The sequence below is a fragment of the Coturnix japonica genome, chromosome 17 (assembly GCF_001577835.2).
Source record: "Coturnix japonica isolate 7356 chromosome 17, Coturnix japonica 2.1, whole genome shotgun sequence".
In the NCBI taxonomy this organism is placed as follows: domain Eukaryota; kingdom Metazoa; phylum Chordata; class Aves; order Galliformes; family Phasianidae; genus Coturnix; species Coturnix japonica.
In genome coordinates this window covers 3,892,868-3,915,291 of record NC_029532.1, presented here as the reverse complement: position 1 = coordinate 3,915,291, position 22,424 = coordinate 3,892,868, and the positions used below count along the sequence as shown (strand labels likewise).

The 22,424-nt window shown below is 47.6% G+C and overlaps 2 protein-coding genes across 14 annotated transcripts in view; one reads left to right on the top strand and one right to left on the bottom strand.

Moving 5' to 3' along the window:
• Positions 1 to 288: 288 nt before the first annotated feature.
• Positions 289 to 6,378, top strand: WDR34 (WD repeat domain 34). The gene is given in 10 exon segments (XM_015878943.2): positions 289 to 419; positions 421 to 511; positions 1,011 to 1,259; positions 1,964 to 2,073; positions 2,805 to 2,962; positions 3,479 to 3,588; positions 3,786 to 3,953; positions 4,365 to 4,597; positions 5,312 to 5,469; positions 5,986 to 6,378. Coding segments are annotated over 10 exon segments (1,632 nt in total). The 5' UTR covers positions 289 to 303; the 3' UTR covers positions 6,225 to 6,378.
• Positions 6,362 to 22,424, bottom strand: part of SPTAN1 (spectrin alpha, non-erythrocytic 1) — a 43,662-nt gene continuing 27,599 nt past the window's right edge. For 6 of the 13 annotated variants that reach the window (XM_015878934.2, XM_015878931.2, XM_015878937.1 and 3 more), the window contains 28 exons: positions 22,153 to 22,334; positions 21,877 to 21,976; positions 21,550 to 21,747; positions 21,283 to 21,429; positions 20,994 to 21,097; positions 20,688 to 20,850; positions 20,225 to 20,239; positions 18,555 to 18,686; positions 18,077 to 18,214; positions 17,793 to 17,897; positions 17,377 to 17,585; positions 16,498 to 16,618; positions 16,214 to 16,335; positions 15,591 to 15,723; positions 15,362 to 15,460; positions 14,920 to 15,079; positions 14,604 to 14,680; positions 14,248 to 14,457; positions 13,683 to 13,979; positions 13,083 to 13,195; positions 12,223 to 12,240; positions 10,334 to 10,396; positions 9,197 to 9,251; positions 8,746 to 8,942; positions 8,374 to 8,427; positions 7,780 to 7,926; positions 7,325 to 7,472; positions 6,367 to 6,682 (listed from right to left, as the gene is read on the bottom strand). In XM_015878934.2, the coding sequence (XP_015734420.1) occupies positions 6,557 to 6,682; positions 7,325 to 7,472; positions 7,780 to 7,926; positions 8,374 to 8,427; positions 8,746 to 8,942; positions 9,197 to 9,251; positions 10,334 to 10,396; positions 12,223 to 12,240; positions 13,083 to 13,195; positions 13,683 to 13,979; positions 14,248 to 14,457; positions 14,604 to 14,680; positions 14,920 to 15,079; positions 15,362 to 15,460; positions 15,591 to 15,723; positions 16,214 to 16,335; positions 16,498 to 16,618; positions 17,377 to 17,585; positions 17,793 to 17,897; positions 18,077 to 18,214; positions 18,555 to 18,686; positions 20,225 to 20,239; positions 20,688 to 20,850; positions 20,994 to 21,097; positions 21,283 to 21,429; positions 21,550 to 21,747; positions 21,877 to 21,976; positions 22,153 to 22,334 (3,633 nt within the window). In that variant the 3' untranslated portion in view covers positions 6,367 to 6,556. Of the gene's footprint in view, positions 6,683 to 7,324; positions 7,473 to 7,779; positions 7,927 to 8,373; positions 8,428 to 8,745; positions 8,943 to 9,196; positions 9,252 to 10,333; positions 10,397 to 12,222; positions 12,241 to 13,082; positions 13,196 to 13,682; positions 13,980 to 14,247; positions 14,458 to 14,603; positions 14,681 to 14,919; positions 15,080 to 15,361; positions 15,461 to 15,590; positions 15,724 to 16,213; positions 16,336 to 16,497; positions 16,619 to 17,376; positions 17,586 to 17,792; positions 17,898 to 18,076; positions 18,215 to 18,554; positions 18,687 to 20,224; positions 20,240 to 20,687; positions 20,851 to 20,993; positions 21,098 to 21,282; positions 21,430 to 21,549; positions 21,748 to 21,876; positions 21,977 to 22,152; positions 22,335 to 22,424 lie in introns of all 13 variants that reach the window. The other 7 variants (XM_015878939.1, XM_015878942.1, XM_032448092.1 and 4 more) reach the window with 6 other exon arrangements.

The window sequence follows — 22,424 nt, the reverse complement described above, 5'->3', positions numbered from 1 at the left end:
AGCAAATGACCTCAAGGCCCAGTTCTAAAGCAATTGCATGGCAGTAACCCGTCAGGTATTGCCTGCACCTGGATACCAAGCAAGAAACACCAGCATTAAGCCCGTTTAGCACCTGTGCTGCATTCAGAAGCAATACAGACAAGTACCCACAGGCTTCAGCCAACCCAAGCTGGGTGCTGAGCAACCAGTAGTGAGTAATTAATGGAACAGAACCGTGGCCTGGGCTGCCAGCTCTGTGGAGCGGTGCGTTGCTGTGGTACGAGCCTTTGTTAGATGGAAGTTCCGTTCCCTCCCGTCCCCAACATGGCGGCCTCGCAGCTCACTCACCGCGCGCGTCGTGACGTCATCCCGCAGCGCCTCTCTGTTTCCGTGGCAACGGGCGGGCGCGGAGCGGCAGCTCTGGTGGCCACGACCCCCCCCCGCCGGCGCCGCCATGTTTGTGGACCAGACGGTGCCCGGCGCCGCGGTGCAGTCGCTGTGGAGGAGCGCCCGGAACGCGCGATGCGAGGCGGTGAGGGATGGGATGGAGGCCGTGAGGGATGGAGGCGGCCCCGGCCATGCGCCGTGCTTTTATACCGCCGGGACGGGCCTGGCCGGGCCGGCTGGGCGCTGGGCTGGGCTGTGGTGGCGGCTCCTTCCCGCCTTCCCGCCTCGCGCTGAGGGACATCACCAGAGGGGCCGCTCTGCGAACGGGCCGGGCCGTGCTCGGGGCAGATCAGTGCTCAGCACTAAACAACTCAATGCACTGCACTGCTCAGTGCTTAGTACTGCACAGCTCAATGCACTGCACTGCTCAGTGCTTAGTACTGCACAGCTCAATGCACTGCACTGCACTGCTCAATGCTTAGTACTGCACTGCACTACACTACACGCTCTGCCTGGCACTGCTCAGCCTCCCCAGCCCATCACTCAGCCTTTACCACATACCCCTGTGGTGCCATGGCAGGGGTGAAGGCTCCTCGTGTTGCTCTGGGTCTGTTCTGCTCACAGAAATTGTCTTCTTTTACCAGAAAAGCTGCCAGACTGTGGAAGTTGTGACAGCGGAGGCTGCGGTGCAGTCCCGGAGCAGCAGAGATGTGGCTGTGCAGGTGGATGGCAGCGCTGTGCCAGACATCCAGCAAGGAACCCGTGTGGATGAGGGCGCTGTGCTGGCGTTCCTCCGCAGAGTGGAGGGGGTTGTTATCAAAGAACTGAACAAGAACGTGACAAGTCGCGCCTTCGATGGCTTTGACGTGAGCTGGACGGATCAGAACACAACAGTAAGCTGGCAGTGCTCGGATCCTTATCATCACCTGGGACAGCTGCTCATGGTGGCTGTGACTCTTTAGTTCTGTTCCTTACTGCTGTGACTACCCTCACCAGATTCTAATTGCTAGGAATTAGCAGGGTTTGGTGGATTTCCTGCAGCTCTCCCCTCTGCCTGTGCCTCGCTCCTGCCCACTAAAGCAGTTCTTCCTGCTGGCAGCTGTGTTGCAGCAGCTCTATGAGCAGGAAGCTGCTGGGGGTGCTCCTGTGTCCTCAGCTTCCAGGAGCCCCTTCAGAGCGAGCAGCTGAAGCCAGCGATTTGGCAGCTCTTTAGGTTATATTTGTTTGGTGTATGGAGCAGGAGCAGGCTGTATCTTGTCAGTACACGTTGGTACAATCATTTCCAAACTGTTTCTTGTGAAGCTCAGTGAGCGCTGTGCTGCTGCTGGAGGGCTGTGATAAAACCCAGCTCACCCTGCAGCCCCTGGGCTGTGCAGTCCAAGGGAGGCAATAAAGAAGAGGCAATTGGTTTGGTGGGATCCCACCAAAATAATTCTTTTATTCCAGTAAGAATTCACCTTCTTTTTTCACATACGCCTATAAGATCCATTGACAGAGGGGAAACCTGCAGTGAGACCAAGTGTTTGCACCCAGGCCATGCACAGATCTCAGGTCTTCAGAAACGATTCCTTCAGTGCTTGAATTTAATCTCTCCCAGGTGCTGTGTTTGCATACACTGTCATACCCGGAGGCTCAGCATCAACACCTGCAGGTTACTGGTGTCTCATGGAATGCAACAGGATCTGTCGTAGCCTGCTCATACGGCCGGTGAGTATCTGCCTGGCTTTGGGAGCACACCTGATGTTCGTGTGACTTCAGTTTTACGTATATTCACTTTCTTTGCAGTGATGAACTACACAGAAATGTACCTTAGTTCTGTTAAAAGAACTCTGCCTTTTTGTTGCTCTTACTCAGTTTGCTTTCTGCTGCGGTTTCCTTGGATTAAAAGCCCCAGCAAAAAGTGCAATGAATGTACAGGGAGAAGTAAAACCGGGCCAACCTGTACGTCCCAGTTCACAGCTATTTCCAGATTAGAACACGCTTTCTATGTCTGTGGTTACACAGAATTCCCTCCTGTGAACATACACAGTCTGTCTTAAACTTTTAGCCTCTACCACCTCTGTTAATAAGGAGTTTCACAGCTTCAGGTAGTTCAGTTTGCAAATCAGCAGCGATTTGGTCTAACTGGGTTTTCATTCCCAGATATTCATAGGAACTTTCTGTAGGTGCACTTTAGGCTGTTCCCAGCATTTGGATGGTTAAGACACCTGCTAATAGGGAATCATATATGGGATTTCCTGGCAGGCACTTTGTTCAGTTGGTGCACTGAAACATTCTGTGTATATGCCAACATGCAGAGAACTTCCATTGCTTCACAATCCCTTGATTTGGTCACGAAGCAGCACATGTATCAATGCTGACTGGGTTGTACCAGAGCTCTGCTTGAGCTGGGGTCGTCGTGTATCAGGCACAACATGGTGCAGCTTTCTCTTCATCAGGTTGAATGATGGGGACTGGAGCACAGAGAAATCCTATGTCTGCACCTGGAATCTGGATAGAAGGAGGTTGGATCCGCAGCGCCCCGACCTTGTGGTGGATGCTCCCAGTTCTGTCATGTGCTTGGCCTTCCATCCCTCCCAGCCTTCACTGATAGCTGGTAGGTTAGATCTGATTTGAAATGTCCCCCTGGTTCTGTAGCTTGGATCATTTTTCTCTCACCTCAGCCTGAGATTTCTTGCAGCAGTCATGCTATTGCAGCTGCACAACTGAAGGAGCTTGTGCTCACCAGGACTGCGTGCGCTGCTGGTTCTGAACTAGAAACTGATACATACAATTTTCAATGGCATCTGCCTTCTAACAGAGGGAGATCTCAGAGAGGTGACAGGCAAATCCAGCAGGAAGTGCGTACTGCTTCAGCAGAGGTGTATTCTCTTAAAGCAGAGCTGGAGGTGCTCTCGTGTGGCTGCCAGTCCTCTGAAGCTGGTGGGCTGTTTCCAGCCGAGATTTATTGATGCATCTGCCCCTCCTCTTCCTTGAGATCTGCTCGTCCCAGCACTCTGCTCATTCATGACAGCAACCAGAGTTACTCTAATTCTGTCATGGTAACAAAGCGCTCACTGTGCTGCTCAGCCTGTGCACCTTCCACATCTCATTGTTACCTCTGTCCTTGCAGGCGGTCTGTTCAGTGGGGAAGTGCTGGTGTGGGACACCAGCAAACCAGAAGACCCCTTGATCTGGCGGACAGGAATGACAGATGACACTCACACTGATCCAGTCTATCAGGTGAGAGCTTTCCCAGTAGGCACAGCTGGAGGAGAAGAGTTACCAGTGCTGGACTTTATCCCTTCAGTTCTTACCTTGTTGGCTCTTCAGCTGAAGCTCTCAGACAAACTGCTCCATTCCAGCTGTTGTGCTCTCCTTTCATTTACCATTTTCCTCCAGAACTGCCATGTGCTGAACTGGGTGCTCCTTTACAACAGGTTCACTGGCTGCCTGATGCCAAGCATGGAAACCACATCCAGCTCATGAGCGCATCCACGGATGGGAAGATCCTGGTGTGGAGGGAGGAGCGAGATGGGCGGCTGGCCGTGGCTGAAGGCTTTGCCCTGGTGGCTCAGCAGATCCCTCGCAGCGCTCAGCTGAAGAAGGTGAGTTCACGAGTTTGTGTCCCAGCAGTGATGTGGCTGTAAAGGCTGGACAGCAGGTCAGGGCCTGGGGGAGGACCAGGAAAAGCTCCTGTTTGAACATAAAGAGTAACCCCTGATCCCTTCTCCCTCCCATAGTGTAAATTGTTCCTTTGGAGGCTGGCAGCAGCTGAGGTTTTGCCATGGTCTAAAGTTGCTGGGACCAAGAAGAGAACTTGCTTACAGCGCTAATAATTCCTATTGTAGGTGGATGCTGCAGGGGTTGAAGGCTCAGCGGTACCAGGACCATCACGGCTGGTACAGGCTGTGTGGAGAACAACTCCTTTGGTCCATGACGGGCTGCCTGGTGCTGCTCTGACTGCATCCCCACAGCAGCAGCCCCCATCACTTACATCTCGTGTCTTTTTCTTCCAGCTCGTGTGGGGAGAGGTGGCAGTGGGTGTGACATCATTCTCCTTTTCACACTTCGATCCCCACGTGTTCATTGTTGGTGTGGAAGGCGGCTACTCACTCAAGTGCTCCACCACAGCAGACAGCCCAGCTCCCCGCCGCACTGCAGGTTCTGTGCCCCTCAGAGCACCAGCCGAGCTCGCCTTCTCCCCACACAGTGGGCCGCTGTACTCCCTCAGCTGCTCCCCCTTCCACAGGTAAGAGCTGCACACAAACACCAGCTGCACACCAGTTACAAGTTGTTACGTAGTTCTCAATGTGCATTTTTCACACAGTTCTGGGGTTTTGGGCATGTAAAAGTTCCAAACAAGTCTCAATGAGCATCAGGAGCCTGACTGACTATTGCAGGAGAACCACTGCCCATTGGCTGTGGTGAAGCTGCACGTGGTCAGAACACGAGTAAAACAAAACAGCCTTTGCACTCCAGGCTGTGTAGAACGTGAGCAGCTTCCTTGGGTCATCCCAGAGGAATAAAAGCAATTGGAGGTCGAGGAGGGAAACAGCTGAAAGTAGTTACTTAGTGAAGCAGTGCTGCCCATCGCATCTCACTGGCAGCAGCCTGAATTCCGCCCACAGAGCCCATCTCTCCATCACACTGCCTGGGTTTGCATGAGACAAACAGCGCTAACAATGCCCGTCTCCAGATCAGCAGTTCTCAGGCATCTCTGGCCCACACAACCCATCGTACTCAGCGGGCAGCGTGAGCCCTCATTAACCCTAATTGAGAGCACCGACAAAGCTGTGTGTCTACAGACCACATCCCGGAGTACAGCTTGGAAACTGCTGCTATAGGAAATAGCCAGATACTGACAGAGCAGGAGCAGCGTGCAGGGCTGTGCTTGAGTGAGCTTTGCTCTGTACCTTCAGCACTGCAGCCCATAACGATGTTCCTTGCACCCCCCTCTACCCAGGAATCTCTTTCTGAGCTGTGGGACTGACGGACGTGTTCACCTGAGCTCCATGTTGCAGACACAGCCCCTCATTTCTCTTCAGCTGTCTACAAAATACCTCTTCTGTGTTCGCTGGTCTCCCGTCCGACCTCTGGTCTTTGCAGTGGCTTCTGGGGAAGGCAAGTAACGGGAGCTGCCTGTTCTCAGACTGAAAATTAAGATTTAGAGCTGGCTATTAATTAATACCAGTCAGTTCTGATCATCGTTTCCCACAAGCAGGGAGCAATAACCACTGCTTGTACCCAGCAATTAGTGCAACGGAGTCATTCTGAACTCAAGCAAAGTGCTGTCAGTAGCAGTTATTGTCAGTCCCACCTACAGCTCCAACAGCTCGCAGGGATGTAACACAGCAGTTACCGAGGCTAAAACTCCCCTCCAGCTTCCTGGCCTTTGACGTTTACTTCTAGAGCCAAAACTTCCCAAACACGTTTAGTGACAGGAATGGAGATGACACAGAATCCCGCCAGCTGCCTTCAGGTGACAGCAGAATTAACGTGTGCTGTCTTACAGCGATGGCACCCAACCCATCACAGCCTGCACCCCATCCAAACACAGAGCACTGCAAAGTGCCAGACTGAGCAGGTAACGTTGTGCACATCAAGTCTGTTACTATAAGAAGCGTTTCTGTTTTATAGGAGATGTGCACCTGTTTGACTTGGAGAAGAGCTCCCAGAAGCCTGCAGTGTCCATAAGGCAGGCTGTGAATGAATGCCCCGTGTACTGCTTAGAATTCAACACCAAGCAAACTCAGCTCCTGGCAGCAGGGGATGCTGCTGGGACAGTCAGAGTCTGGCAGCTGAGTTCTGACTTCACCGAGCAGCGGCCCAGGGAAATGAATCACCTGGAGCAGCTGGTGAGTGAGCTCACAGACTGAGAGCAGCACAGCAACTGCACACAGCTCCTGAGGGCTCTGAGTGGGGAAAGCTGCTCACTGAGCCCACTGAACACCCAACTGACTACAGTGGAGTTTCATCCATGTGACAGAGCTGCATTTCACCATTAAACACAAGATGTGGTTCGACCAGTAACTTTTATTGAAGCACACTGCAATATGTTTGTCTTCCCTAAGAGTTTTAAGCTAAGCGGCTTAAGGTTACATCATAAAGTAACATTGATTATTGTAGAGCACAAAGAGAGACACATGCAGAGCTTATAGTCAGCAAACGTGAGCATGTTCTTTGTATCTTTTGGTACCAGTGTTTTGGATCAGTTCACAAAGAGTGAACGTGTGAATTCAATGTAGTCATAGGCAGAAGGAAGTTCTCTGCCCTTGCCATCCATGTAGGGCTTCATGTGAGAAATGCAGTAGTCGGCTTGTTCCCGGGTCAGGTTCTGAAAGATAAAGACACGGAGCTGGGGATGGTCGCTCTGGGGCTGCAGGTGGAGCACGGAGCAGCAGCAGAACTGCAGGAAGGAGCTGTTTGTTTGCACTCTGCTTGGCTCAAGGCTGGGAGGTCTGACCTGCAGCTTCCTAACGCAGGTTAGACTGAACAGGTAACAACTATGAGGAAGGAGAGCAGCCTCTTTCTTTTCCTGCCAACTGCTTCAGACAGGAAAAACTGGCTGTGGTGGCAGTGGGAGGGAGGTGGTGGTCTCGGTGTTTAAGCACAGACTCAAATTTCTCCTTCAAATCACTCAAAACACCCCCCTCCAGTCTCCCACATGATTATAGGAAAGCATGAATTTCTGAGGAGAGAAACAGTGACTGCAGCCCATCCTGAGCCTTGGAGGAGCTCTCGCTTTACTTGAGTAACTGCTCTGGCAGTGAAGTTAAACCTCTGCAGGGCCAAGAAAGCAGATGGGCAGAGCTGTTACTAGGATTCCTTCCTTTGCTGCAGGGGTTATGCCTGCAGGTTCAGAACTGGCTCAACCAGAGCGACGTGAGCTCCCAAGTCATCAGTGCTGCTTTTGTTAACAACCTATGAACAAAACGCCTCCCTGTGTTCCTTCCAGGAGGCCACAAGTGGCACTTACCTGGTACAGCTCCTCCTTGGTCACATAAGGCTTCCCCTCGGAGCTGAGGGCACGGAAAGCGCTCTCAATCTCCTCGCTGGATTTCACGTTCTCTGTTTCCCTGCTGATCATGAACGCCATGTATTCCTGCAGCGAGACGTGGCCATCCCTGCCAATGAAACATCAGCACGTGAGCACTGCTCTGCCTTCATAACACAGCGCGCTTCCTCCTGAGAGAAGGGCTGTGACTCTTCTGGGAGCACTAAAAACATCATCGCAGGAGGCTGCATCAGCACCAACCATCGGAGCAGAGTACATTGATGAATGTCATTCTTAGCTCTGTGAGAGATTTCTTCACATGAACTGCTGTGAAAGCAGCCCCAGGAAAGCCAAGCTCTCGGCCTCTAGGAGGCTTTCCAGCTGAGCCCCAGAAAGGCACTGATAGAATAGCTGGCTATAGGGAATGATGCACGTACCTGTTGGGATCAACGGTGTCAAGAATAGACTCAAATTCAGGGTCAGGCTCTCCTTCCTCAACCATGGGCAGGTCGTAGCCAAGGGAGCGCAAGCAAGACTTAAACTCCTGGTGATTAAGACGTCCAGATTTGTCCTTGTCAAAGTGCCTGAAAAACACGAAACCAAATCCCACATTCCTCAGTGTTTAATTGCTGAATATCTCATCCAAAGTTGCACAGCGGGCTGAAAATGAGAACCTTACAGCCAGCTGAATTAATGGACATTTCCTACCTACCGATATAAACATAAATCCTTTGCTTAAAGAACACCAAAAAGGGCTACGTTCCCAGCCAAAACTCACTCAGTTCCTACACAACTGTGCCCACAAGTGACCATGCCCATGGAAAGCTCCCATGGCTGCGGTGCACCCGGCCAGCAGTGGGTGTGTGTGGAGGCTTTGCCATCTGGCAGAGATCAGAGCAGCTCAGAGCAGAGCTGGGCAGGCAATAAAGGAGCTACAAACAGAACAGCCACAGAATGCTGTGGACGGGGGCCATCCACGTGCCAGAAATATCTCCCCAGTGACCCACTGGCAGATTTCCCCTGCAACTCACTTGAACATCATGCTGAACTCCTTCAGGGCCTCCTCTGTGACTCCAGTTGTGTTTCTGAAAGGGAAGAAACAAAGTTATTGAACAGATCCTGAACTGCAGAAATGCCATGGAGCCCATCTGCCCCAAACCAGCAGCCTGCGTCAGCTGAGGACGAGTGAGCAGACAACACATCGTGTCATCACAGCTCGAAGGAACAGATCAGCTCCTCCAAGGCACCAACAGCCAACAGGAACCATTCCAAACCATGTGAACTTCATCCCCATGAAGAGAGCTGGGAAACGTTCAGGTTTGCTTTCAGGCAGCCAGCAGGTGCTGCCATTCACCTCCCCCCAGGCCGGGCACAGCACACACTACATGCAGGGCAGCCAGTACCGAGCTTGGATCTGCTGCTCCAGATTGTGCTGCATCCTCATTCCCAGCTGGTCCAGCTGGTCCCACTGCTGCGCCAGCCCCACGGTGCTGTGCTCCGTGTATTTGTTGTCCAGGATAAGTGCCTCTTCCATGGCTGCTCCAAGGTCCTCGATCTTCTTCAGCTGGCTCCTCATAGCCCGGATCTCCTGGTGTTTGCGCTGGGAGGAGCGAGAGAGGAGGAGAAAATCAAGGAGTGCAAAAAGCCAAAACAACCACAACCAGCCTTTAGGTGAACACCCATTAGGAGGGAAAAGAGGAAAACTATGTTGGAGTGTTGTTTGATGTCCTGTTTATAAGAGGACATCAGACCAAGGTTCCTTCAGCGTTCAAAATGTATAAAAATCAATTCAGATTTTACCGTATAATTGCATGGGGGAGGTGGTTTACAGACAGGGGATCAATCATTACTTACTTTAGTAGCTTCCAGCTGGGATTCCAGTGTCCCCGACTCCTCCACCATACAGGACCTACGTACAGAATCACAGTGAGGCACAGGACTCCTCCCATAACCAATGGCAGGTGGGGCTTGAAATTAACAGTCCTTCCTTCCAAATGCTCACAGCAGCATTGATCTGCAGGTATTTCAATGCTGGCTTCGTGTTTCATTTATTCCAACTCGCTATTTCAGGCGGACACGTCACATCATGTTTAATTCTCGTTTCTGTACAGTTAATTTCTAGCCCCATTTGAAAGGCAACACGCCCAGCAGTCACACTTCATGCCAGATCCACAGCACCCGCTTTGCTGGGCCTCATGAGATCAGATTGGTGCAGTCCCACCCCAGCACACACACACACCAACCATGGGGGATTCACTGATGGGCTGCACTGGGACTCTATAGAGGTGTGTTACCGGGGATAGAACAGGGGGAAGAGAACTGAGAACTGCTGGTTTGCTTGGGAAGTAATCACAGAACAGTCAGAAAACCCCGGAGCTCCCCTGTGTAGGATGATGGAGAGGTGCCTTCCTGCCCCATCCCAACCAGGGGGAACTGAGGCAGCTCTGCTCCATTCAGCCCCATCCTCACACAGCAGGGTCGCACTGCAGGGATGGCAGCAGCATCTCTCTGTAGGGACCAGATAAGGGATGTCTCTGGTCGCTGCCCCCCCAGGAACCTCAGCAGCCCTAAAGCTGCAGCACTCAGGTACCTCCATCCTCCCAGTGATGGCGAGAGCCCACACTGACCAACCTGTGTGTGGACACAGCAGTGTGTGCCATACTGACTGCTAGGGAGGGTCCTGCCAGGAACCGCAGCTTTGCAGCCCCTCTAAAGCCCATCCTACACACTTTAGAGGAGGGGACTGTGGGCGCTGGATCGCTCTGCAGCCACACAAACACCCTGATCCCCAGCACAGGGTTAAGGCCACACTCAGTGCACACCCAGAGCCCTGGGCAGGGAGATGGGAGCCAACCATGGGGGGAACCGGGCAGGGAACACACCTCCAAGCATCTCTAAGCCGTGAGTTAGTCGGAAGGAAAGCGAGCCTTGGAATTAACGAGTGCATTTAAAAACCAAAAGTGAGGTAAGAAAATAAAGAGGAAAAAAAACCTTCCAGATAGATCATCCCCAACTTCATACTGATAGACACGAATGACACGACGGTAGGCTATGCTAATCAAAGGAAAGAAACCAGGTAAATTCCAAAGGAGAAGAAGAAAGAACAGCGGACAGCACACAGCCAGCCACGGCCACTGCAGCACCAGCAGCTTGCAGCAAACAGCAGCCTTCACTTATGGAATCAATCCAGATGCTGGTTGCACACACAGGAAACTAACGGGTTATTTTTGTGTAAAGCTGGGATAAAACAATGCATTTTGTTGTTAGCTCATCTACAGCTTCTACAAAGGCGTTCTTTCCAACCCCACGCTCTCCTTTGCTCCCCTCTCCCACACAGCCAGCACCACACCAACACTCTGCTGCCCTGGAGCCTCCTTGGAGCTCTGCTTTCCCCATTGGCAGGGCAGCGCAGGGCTCCCTGAGCTCAGTCTGTGTCCGTCACCCATTCACAACAGCATTAACACACAGCATTAAGGACACAGCATTAGGGACACAGCATTAAGGACCGGCTGCCCCGCAGACCAGCGGCCTTGTGGCAATTTGTTGAACAAAAGCTCTTGGCTGCTGGTCTCCAGCTCTGCCCCCGTGGCTTTCAGTAAATGGCCCCTTTCTGTCAGCTCCTTCTTGGATACAAGAACTCTCTACTACACCAGTTTACAAAGGAGCACAGAATTCAGCAGCTGTTCCAGGAAAATCTGCTCGGTTCCATTAAACTGTTCAGCAAAAAAAATGGGGCAAACTATTTTTTATCTGGCAGAAACAGCAGAAGGGGACACTGTGGTCATTACAGAGCACACAAGCAGCAGTTATCTGCACAGAATTCCACCCTTTTATTATGAAAAGCCATCTATCTTTGTAAGAAAGGCCCCTGGCTCCCCCCAGCCCTTTGCACAGGGCCCACAGCCTCAGCGCCAGGCCCATGCAGTGTTTGTTAACCTTTTACACCATGCCTCGTTACAAAGCTTCTATTGTGTTGCAGTTGTTCCAATAGTGAAGGGATGTAAATGGGCAGACACACTCTGGGAGGTTTTGGCAGCCTGGAGGCATTTAAAGACCGTGTTGTTTCCTTTCCTCTTCCTGTCAAATCCCCGACCTGCATCATCATGGGGGGCTGCAGGAGCTCAGGCTGCAGGCAGCACCCAGCTGCCAAACCTGGGCAGCGCTCTGTGCTCCTCCTGGGATGCTTTCTACCATCAAGAATAACATCACAGCAGGGTAAGCTCCTCTCCTGCAGCACGGCCAATCAGCAGGTCAATAAGTTCATACTGTGTATGATGAAGTCTTAAAGATACCTAATTTCAGCCAAGGCTCTTCCTAGGAACACCTCTTCCTCCTCCCAGAACACAGAATGGTTGATACTCTGGGGATTTAATCATTCAGAGAACAGTTACAACAGAAAATCCATTCTGCTGAACTGAAACCTCTGACTACTGGAGAACTGTTTAAACACCAGGTGAAGATGGACGTTCTGTTCTCTCCCACATCTCAGAGCAAGAGCTGTTCCTTGTGTGAGCAACCTGCCCCAGGAGCTGACCCAGCAGCTGGCAGCCCAGCTAATGGGGGGGGAAGCTGATGGTTCTTCAGGTCCCCTCCAACCTGAGCTGTTCTATGGTTCTGTGAGCAGAACTCAGCACTGCCATGGGATGCCAGTGGTTCCCCATTCATAACTTCCTCTGCTTTTGACTAGGAAACAGTTATAGTTCTCATTGGTTTCTTTGTAATCCACCCCAAACTCGTTTCATGTGCACCTCAGCTAGATTGCTCTTTTCAAATAAAAGGGGTTCTGCTGTGGCTTTCACAAGCAACGCAATGACAGAAGAAATCACACAGAGAGCAGAGCACATCACCGCATTGTGAACAATATAAAATTCAATACTGACCCATCTAGCAGGTAAGTCCTGTGGAAGGTGAAGATCCAAACATCAGGCAGCAGGACAGAGACAAGACAGTAAGAGAGGGACAGATTTGGGTGGGAAGTAAACATCAAAAAGTTAAATCATATTTAAATGGCAGTATTTCATGAAGACACGTACAGAGCTATTTGTAAACACACACAGACAGAGAATCACAGGATTAAATGAAAATAGAACTCGCCTCTTCTAAACCACAACCAGCACGCATCAGAACTGGCCAACAGCTCCGTCCCCTCTGTTTAATAGATACACGCTCTCCAGCTCACTGCACTTCTCAACCCTGAGATTTCTTATTTCTAAAGCATATGTTTAATATCTGCTCTCTCTCCCCCAACATGGCTGTTATCAGACAGCACCCCAGACAAGTGCTCACAGCACAGGGCAGCCCTCGGGTTCTTTTCACAGTTTCTTTCTCTATTGAAGCCCAAGTGAGATTCCCAATGTGCCCCAGTGAGCACAAGAGGCATGAACAGAAATGCCAGCAGCAATCCCTGCAGGCTGCTCCAGCTGTCTGCTCCCCATCCCACCAGCTGCCCTGCAGTTCAGGTCAGGAATAACTGGAGGAGAGTCAAGTCCTGGATACCTGGAATCACTACAGAAACGTGAATTCAGAAGCAGGATCGCTGCTATCACCTGCTGTTCCAGAGCTTTCTCTCCCTGGGGCTTATTGGGCTTCCCTCAAATCCCAGCTGCAGAAAATGACCAAATTCTCAATAGCTGCTTTTCAGCAGGAGACATTTACAACTTAGATGGACTAAGCAGACGTAAGATGGATGCAATTAGCTGCACAGTTCCCCAGGAGCTGCTCCTGGAAAGACAAACTGTACCTGGTCTCCTGAATCCACTGGTGGAAGGCATTAGCGTGCTGAGCAAACTCTTGGCGTAACTTGTCGTTTTCTTCCTGCCTCCTCTGCTCCTTCTGCAGCTCCAACTCACGCTCCTGAGGAACAAACAGAAACAGTTTCAAACAGGGAAAAGGACGATTGGCTTTATCCTACAACAAAGCAAAACCAACAGTGCATTCAAGCACAAATCTGGAAGTCAAAAGATTGAGGACTCAAGAAGTGCCCTCCATACCCAACCAAGGTTACTGAAGAGCCCAGTACTGAACATTCCAACCAAATCCTTGAGAGTTTGAACTGAAGCAACCATTACTTGACTGTATAGCCAGGATGTGAAACTTCCTCTACAGTCAGGAAGTGGGGGACATGTTCTTTGTCTTTGGAGCACGAAAGGTCATCAAAAATCTGAACAACAGCACAAGCTAATGGATGATTTTCTTGGCTCCCAAAATTGGAGAGATTTCCACTTTCAGTACTACGACAAACTTTTGCATTGATTATCTGGAGGACCAATTCCAAGGAAGTCTCAACAGGTCACAAGGTATGAGAAAGCCATAAGCCATGAGAAGCAGCTCTCCAACTTGCCTTGATAATTTTCTGCAGATTCCTCCAAGTTTCTTCAAGAGCCTCCATAGTGAACCAAGTGTACGGGTTGGAGGCCACACGGAAGCTCTTGATCTGGCGATCGAGCTCTGCCAGCTGGTTGAAGTCGGCTTGTGCAGAGCTGAGCGATGAGCGGAACGCATCGTGGGCTTCTCGCAGCGCTTTGATTTCTTCCAGGGAATTGCAGCGCACAGGATCTGTCAGGTCCTCCTCAGCATTCTCAAACCAACTGTTGAAGGCAGAAGCTTTCTTGGCAAAAGTCAGGAAGAGATCCTCAACCTTGGGAAGAAAATACACTGGTTGTTCAGTTCCATTATGCTGTGATGCAAATATTCTGTATGAGATTAACTAAAGTTAACAAGCTCAAGTGATAGTTTGCCTTTATTACTCATTTCTTGCAAGTATATAGAACATTCTTACGCTAAGTCCTCTGGATCTACGTTATCATTAGCTGAAATAAGAAAGCTGCCTAAGTGCCAAGTGTTGTGCTGCTTTCCCTCCAAAGAGGACAATTAGATTTTAGTAGCCCTGTGGTTTGGTGACTCACCTTCCTGAAGTGCTCCTGAGCCTCCAAGAGTTTCTTTTTCCTGGCTGCAGAATTAGCAAGTAGCTGATTCCAGCGTTTCATCAAGGAAGCGTGTCGAGCCTCAATGGCCTTTGACTGGATGTGTTTGGCTGCCAGTAGCTGGTCTTTCAGAGCAGTGATGTTTGCAATTCCCTCCTGCTGGAAAGCCTGAAGTCCAGCATCAAAAGTTTCCTGAAGCAATAAAAAAGAAATATTTAACACAGAAATATATGCAAGATTATAAAAGAACGGATAAAGAAAGATAGAAAATGGTGAATTAGAGAAGTGTTGACCTGATCCCTTGGCCACTTACAGGTGGAAGCAGCATCAGCACTAACCTGTTTGGTGAGCAGTGTTTGCACTGAGGAGAGGTCACGGCCATAATCATCTGTTTTCAGACTGTTTTCCTTCTCGCCTGGAAAATGAAGCACATTCAGTAAAAATGAAAATATTTCTATCTCATATGCTCCCTCAGTTCCAAATTATGGTCTAACAATTAGCCCACAAGCATCTACCAGGTATAAACCCAAAGGGATGAGCAGTATGAAGCCTATTTACTCTAATAGAAAGTGAGAAGCTAGAGAAGATATTGAGAAATGGAGGTGCATTTAAGCTCCTTTGTGACAGCGTGCTGTGATCCAGCACAGAACATACCTATCCAGGACTCCACCACATCTGCTTTCCAGTTGAACTGGAGGAAGGCAGAGTTCTCATCCAATTTGGCTTTCCTCTGAGCTGCGGCTTTCTCCAGGTCTGACACCTTGCCCTTGAGGCCCTTCATCTTAGCAGTAATGTTTTCCACGTGGTGATTGTTCTACATATCAGGAAAAAAAAACCCTTAAGGTCTTCTACAGCATCCAGTAAGCAGGGGACAGAGCAAGGATTTTAGCCAAAAGACTTAGTTCTCAATGTACAACACTGCCCATGAGACAGCTCTGCAATTGGTTAACACCAATAGCTTATTCAGCAGCAAAAAACTGAATAGAAGTCTTTTCAAAGAGATGACAAACCAGTCCCAAGAGCAGAGTAAGCCTATTTTGACATGAAAACGTCCTGGGCAGCTTTTGAAGGCTTTTCTTTACCAGCTTATGCTCACCTTTTTAATGAGATCCTCTCCATTAGCACAAACATCATTCACTCTGTCTTTGTGGACAGTAAAGTCAGTCTCGAATGCTTCATGCTTTTTCAGCAAGCCCTGCAAATACAGCAAAAATATATAACAAAAATCTTCAATATTTGAATACAAGTTACAGCAAATGTTCACAAAGTTCTCATCAACGATGATGCCAATGAAACCACCAAAGAGCCAACAACTTCCTCCATACCTGGATAGCAGCAAGTGTGTCTCCATAATCCTCACTGGCTACCAATGTCATTTTCTCATTGATCCACGCTTCCTCTTCCTCTACATTTGCTACAAACTGTTGGTACTCCAGAGACTCCTCCAGACGCTGCCCCCTACATGGGTAAAGAAAGGTAAAATGAGCTGCAGTGTTACTCTACAGCTTTTAGATATAAGATGGAAACAAATACACAAGCAGCTGTGTATAACTTAAGAATATACAGAGCCTGAACACACATTGCTCACACTTCTCTCTTCTAGGCCTCAAAACCTGCAGCACAGAAGGACTGGAAGGACTCTCTCTCCCAACAGCTTCCATTCAGAAAAACAACTGGTAGTGGACTTAAGTCAATTAATTTCAAGTCACTGGTTTTCAGCTGGTGCAAGAAGAGACCGATTGCAGCACGACTTCAAGGAGAGAAACAAAAAACCCAGCCCTCGTGTTTCTGTTGAGAACCATTTTCACAAACTCTTTTCAGTAGTTTCACAGAACCTATGACATGATACTACTGATTAATGAATCATATCTAACACCCTGAAATTCAGCACATCTGGTCCTTACAAGCCCATGTAACTGCTTTATTTAAATTGTATGTTATAACACACCTTGCGGCTGCCAGCTGCTTTAACTCTTTCCAGTGATCCACAAACTGAGCCAGTCTCTGCTGTATCTCCTCCTTCCCAATTGTGTTATCATCCGAAAGCTTCTTGCCAGTGTCTAAAACACCCTGCAAAGCAGAGAAACAGGCAATTAAGAAAAGAGCAAATGATAATTTATTACGCACTCTATTTGCATGCTTACAAACTAATCACTTGCTTTCATACTGGCTGCAAAGGATGGCAAAGAATGGCACTCTTTACAGAGCAATCTGTCAAGGAGAGGTATTCACCTGGATAGCAGGTTCATGGGCAGCTAATTCTGCTTCCAAGCGCTTATGCTTCTTCCTAAGGTTCTGCACTCCAGTCAGGTCCCTGCCATAATCCTCTGAGCTCACCAACAGTTTCTTCTCTCTAAAATCAGGAGAAAATAAATAGAAAATGTGAACATCACTTACTTAGATCAAATCTCACAAAAGGAAAAAAATAATCATTGCCAATAAGGAAATGATCTTCAAACACGGAAGCGTCTGTGTGTGTATGAGCTACTGTCAAACAGCAGCTGGCTCCTGACAAGGGGAATGGGTAGGGAGAAGAAAGGGAAGGCAGAGGGTCCATCATTTCTCTATGAAGGAGAGCTTATCTGCACTGTTGTCTAAGATAGTTACATTTCAAGAAGTTTACCTGCTGTTTACAAATTACTGTCTTTAATTTTCCACAAGCAAGATGACAGAATTAATCTAATCTGAATGATTTCTATGAAGTTCACTTCCTCCAGGGTACTAACACCAATGAGGAAAGGACATTAGGTTCATTACTGCAATTGGCTAGAGCAACAACAAGCATTGCTTCAGACTGAAAAGGGAAGGTCCAAATTTCTTCTGTCATTAGTCAAGATTAGTCACACTGCAGCTATCTGGTTCAAGGCTAAAGTGTGCAACTTCCAGCACAGACCCTTCCCTCTGGGAGTCAGACCACAGAGCACTGTAGATAAGAAACCACACCCAAACTGGAGTGGAAGCCATTCTGAGTATAGTTTTCCTTGACTAGAAGGCAAAGGTGACTCCTTGTAGAGACACATATTTGTGCTGTAAAACCATACTACAGACTGAACACTGCTGACAGAAGTGCAATGACCTCGTGTCAGAGCCTCAAACTTCCAAAATACGCACTTGATCCAGGACTCCTCATCATCCATATCACGGAAGAACTGATGTAAGCGGTGGGACTCGTTCAGCTTGGCGCGGCGGGCAGCTGCCATGCTCTTGATCCTCTGGAAGCGCCCATTGATAGTTTCACGTTTATCCTTTACTTGGGAGGTATCAAAAGCACTGCTGGTCATCAAACTGTCAGCCTGGCTGTTCAGGTCCTTCAGCCGATCCTGGAAACATGAAGAGAAAAGGTGTCCATAAGAGCTCATCGTGATTTCTATAGTGACATAAACACAGAAATCTGACTACTGTGCTGAGCCACAATTTCATTAAGAGATTATGTTTCAACAAATACATGTCTGCAGCACTGAAGCAGCACCTGCAGAATTTGCCAATTACTACGATTTCTATTCCAAAACTGAAAGAGAAAGCAATACCTCATGAGCAGATATATCAGCCTCCAGTAACTGGTGCTTCTTCAGAAGGTTGTTAACTGATGCCAAGTCCTTCCCGTAGTCTTCAGATGCCAATAGAGCTTCCACCTGGGGGGAGGGAGGGAAAAAGGGAACAAAGAATGAGCCTTTCCTAATTGTTGCATTTTCAAGAGAAATCTACACTCAACCAGAGGTGGCTGATACTCCAAAAAATCACAGCAAAGGGATTTAAAACCCTAACCCTAACCCAACCCCTGCAATAAATAATCCCCATCTCAACCAGTTACCTCTGAAAGCCAGAAATCGAAGTCCTTGATGCCGGTATTGAAATTCTGCTGTTTATTTGCTTCTTTCAGTTTCTGACTCTTCTCTGCTGACTTCTGGACCAGGAACTGCCATTGGTCAGCCAGGGCAGCCAGCCGTGCCTATTGTAAAATGGAGAGGACAAATGCTACAAATGACAAATGCAAGTTCTGATAAATGTAACAGCTGAATAAGGCACGAGTTTGGCTGCCGATTCCATACATACAAACCACACAGTAACTATTTAACACTGCTGAGCTGTAATTTGGTTCAACATTCACATCCTTCTTATAGGACCTGAAAGGTTCTCTCTCCCAGAAGTGAAGTAAAATGACTGTTCCTATTTCTACCACATTCCCACAGAACAAGATTTGTCTTTAATGCTTGTTTCTCTCACCCAGTTACCCAAACACTTCAAAGCTGCACACAAGCAGATATTGTAAGTAAATTTATTGTATCTACCTTCACAGCATCCTCACTGCCAGCACATGCTCCTCTTTCAATCAGAGAGTTCCCCATATCAATGACTCCACGGATCCGATCTGCGTTGGCATGGAGCTCAGCTTCAAAGGCTTGGTGCTTCTGGTGCTTGCTCTGCATGTGAGAAAAAGCACAACTGTCAGAAACTGGACAAAGGGCTCCTACATTGTTCTCATGGGCTGAGAGGAGAGCATGGCTGTCGTCTATATCTGACCTAAAGAGGTTCTCCCTCAGTAAGAGCCCTCTCATTAATCTGGGTAAGCATCAAGCTTTGACAAAGCAAAACTTCCAGTGAGCTGATGTAGATAACTCAGGCAACGTCTTCTGCATTTTACAGATGCTAGGGACATTCCTTGCACTAACCTTCACTGTTCCTGGGGTAAAGCTCTCTCCTGTACAGTGCCATCACCTCCAAAAAGCAGCAACTATACAAACTAAGCATAAACACAAAAATGGACCACCCTTTCCATTCCCACTGAGATTTGTGAAGCTACTATTTCTATCCCTAACCTATGGGCAGCTAACAGAAACCACTGCTGCAACCTGACGTACACCTTTGGATACCTGTCAGTCATACATGATCACACTATGCACTAAAATCCAGGATTAACAACTACAAATTCTCATAAATCTAACTAGGAAATATTGATTTTAAATTTTTTCTGTGAGTTGAGAGCACCATGAGAACAACAGGAGCCTCAAAGTGAGAGGAAATACTCAGAACTCTCTCTTATATACATGATAGATCCGCCCACCAGAAAGAGAATAGCACAAAAATGACACAACAGAATTGACGAGTATTAACTGGAAATGCTAGTAGCATTGGACATGGGTATGCAATGCCCTGAGAGAATGGAATGAAAGGAAATGTTAGACTAGAAGTAAAAGATGAAAAATACTACAGCGTTGGCATGAGAAATTCTGCATGAACTGCTTTATTTTGGAAACTGCCAATCCTGACTGCTGAGATTATGAAAACGTATCCTTTAAAGCAGTATTTACCCACAAGTTAAACTCAATTTAAGAGCTGCCAATTGTGTACCTCCATATAATTACATTGACAACAAATCCAAGATGAGCATTTGCTTTAATATGAAATGTTTGTTTTTTTTCAAATAAGGACATCTAATGTACCACAGCCTAAAGAAACAGACAATTATTCTCCCCTTCTTTAGCCCAGTTCCTTCCCTCTCTTCGTTGTCTTCTCCTTTGATATAACCCCAACAGCTTTCTATGTGGTACATCTTTTTCCAGAGTGTTACTTCTATGTTACTCTCTTCTACTTCTCTTGCAGCTACTGCCACAAGAGGTAAACGCTTCGGGTCTATTAGTTGCATTAAATTCTCCATCTTTAGCATCTGTTGCTGAAAACCTAACCTACATCCTTTATGCACCATGAATTAAACAGATCATGCAGAACACCTGCAAACAAATAAAGAAATACATGATGCTTTATATGCATTAATAGAAAAGCCACATCCATAACATGAAGACCGATAGCTGCACCTGCATGAAGGTCAATAACTAATAGAAAACAAAGAGACTGCATGAACTGATGGATGGAGCAACAAACTGCAACCAGACCTTGTGCTTACATATAAGCTATACAAAGAAAACAAATTCACATACCAGGGCTAGTCCAAACTACTTACCAGCAGTTTGGAAAGCTATAAAATAGATTGAGAGAAGAAGCAGTTCAGTGCATTCATACTACTTCATAAGCCAGCATTTCAACATAGGAGGTAACTGTCATTAGTACTTAACACTGAAGAATGAATAAGACTTCTTATTTTAGGACATAAGGTGGAGATGAGACCCAAGAACTTAGTTTCATTACTCTATTAGGAGAAAAACAGAATAGCTGCTGCTGCTGCAGATACCACATACCTTATTAATTACATACATCAATAATTACTGAACAACTTCTGCTTTGGGCCTCTTTTCATGCATAATGCAATTTCCATTTTCTCTTTGCTAAAGGAAGATCATGTCCAACACGGTGCATTATCCTCCCTCACTGAACACAAATTCCTCTGAACTCATTCTTTCAAAACAGAGCATTCTTTGTGAAGCTAAATACCTCTTTTGGATCCCTAAGCTGAGATTCATATTCACCTGGATGTTTGTGGGATCCTTATATGACTCATCACTTGCAGTTTGAAGCTTTTCACTGATCCAAGCTTCTATTTCATCGACATCACGACTGAACTGTTGGAGGGTCTGAGATTCTCCCAGCTTGGATCTCTTCTCAATCATCTGAGCTTTCAGACGACGCCACCTGTATGCAATTAAATACATGCGTAGAATGAAAAAGCAGGACTGCATGAGTCATTGCATGGAACAGCTCGACAGTAACAGTGACGCCAAATGGCACCTCCTTTACAGCTGCATCCCATCTAACAAGGCAATCAATGTACTGACCTGTCCAGAACCTCATTGCGCCTGCTAGCAATGACTCCTTTCGCATAATGATCAGCAGCGATCAGTTGGTCAGCAAAAGACTGCAAGACAGCAATTTTCTCTTCCTGTTCAAAAGAGAAGCCATCAGTTAGAACTGTGGTACTTCAAACTACATCAAGTGATGAAGCGATTCAGCCAAACGGCTGAATATTCAGAATAAAACTTGACAAGCCAGATGCGGTAATAATTCATTTTGTTAACAAACCACATCAGAAAAGATACTTCCTCTTAATTCAGCCCTGCCCCTCACCTGGACATTGATTGCTTTATCGAAATCTTCGTGTTTCTTGATGAGTGCCTCCACACTGTCCAAGGAGTCTCCTTTATCTTCTGTATTCAGGAATGCCTCTCGGGCAGCCATCCAGTTTTCAGCTTGTTCACAATCCCGATGAAACAGCTAGGGAGGAAAAACTCCAAAGCATGAGAAAGACAGACCATGAACATCACTCATCACCATGAATGAACACGTATTACGAGAGGAGAAATTATCTTTCTTTTTAAAAATACAGCAGAGTACCTGTAGTTCTAAGCACTGGTCTAACATCATTCTGCGCTGGACCCAGGCCTTCTCCAGGTCTGTCCGTTCTTGTTCTAGAATATCCAGTTTCTCCTTAATCTCTGGGCTGGCATAGTGTCCGCGAGCCAGAAGCTGCTGTCCAAACTGTTCAAATGCCTGGAAAGTGCCAGCCCGTGCATCTATTTCAGTACGGTGCTCCTGCAAGGTACAGAGATTTGTTATTACATGAAGGACAGAGCAGTGACTAATTTTGGAACTGTAAGTGGAATGTGACAGAAAAACGAACATCTATTGATGTTTGACGCTCGCTTACTATCTTACACATACCTGATGCCTTTCCAACAGAGCTTCAGCTCCAGTCACATCTTTTGCAAGTTCATCTGAGGAGACCAGACCCCGGATTCCATTGATCCAAGACATAAGGTCTCTGTGAGCACAGATTAATACAAAAATTATTCCCTTCCTCCACCAAAATAAAGCCAGAATAGGAAAAACAGTCCTTTTAAAATCCCTCCCATGAAATATTCCTCCGAAACACTGAGTTAGATGAACTCTTCTAGTAATAAAGCAGACAAACTGGGAGGAGGGGGATAGACTCCTCACCTGAAATCACTAAGGAAACGTTGCAGGTCATGAGAATCTCCAAGCTTCTCTTTGCGTTGGTCAGCACGTTTTCCCAGACTACTCCAAGCTTGGTTCAACTCAGTACATTTTTCTTGAAGATCTTCAGCTGCTTCTGGATGTGACTGGATCAGACGCTGGGCAGTTTCACCAAGAGAATTCACCTAGAATAAAAAGAAGGAAAATAAACACAATTAAGACAGAAAGAATCCTTCCTACACAGCAATCACCTCTGCTAGATAAAAGGAAAGCTT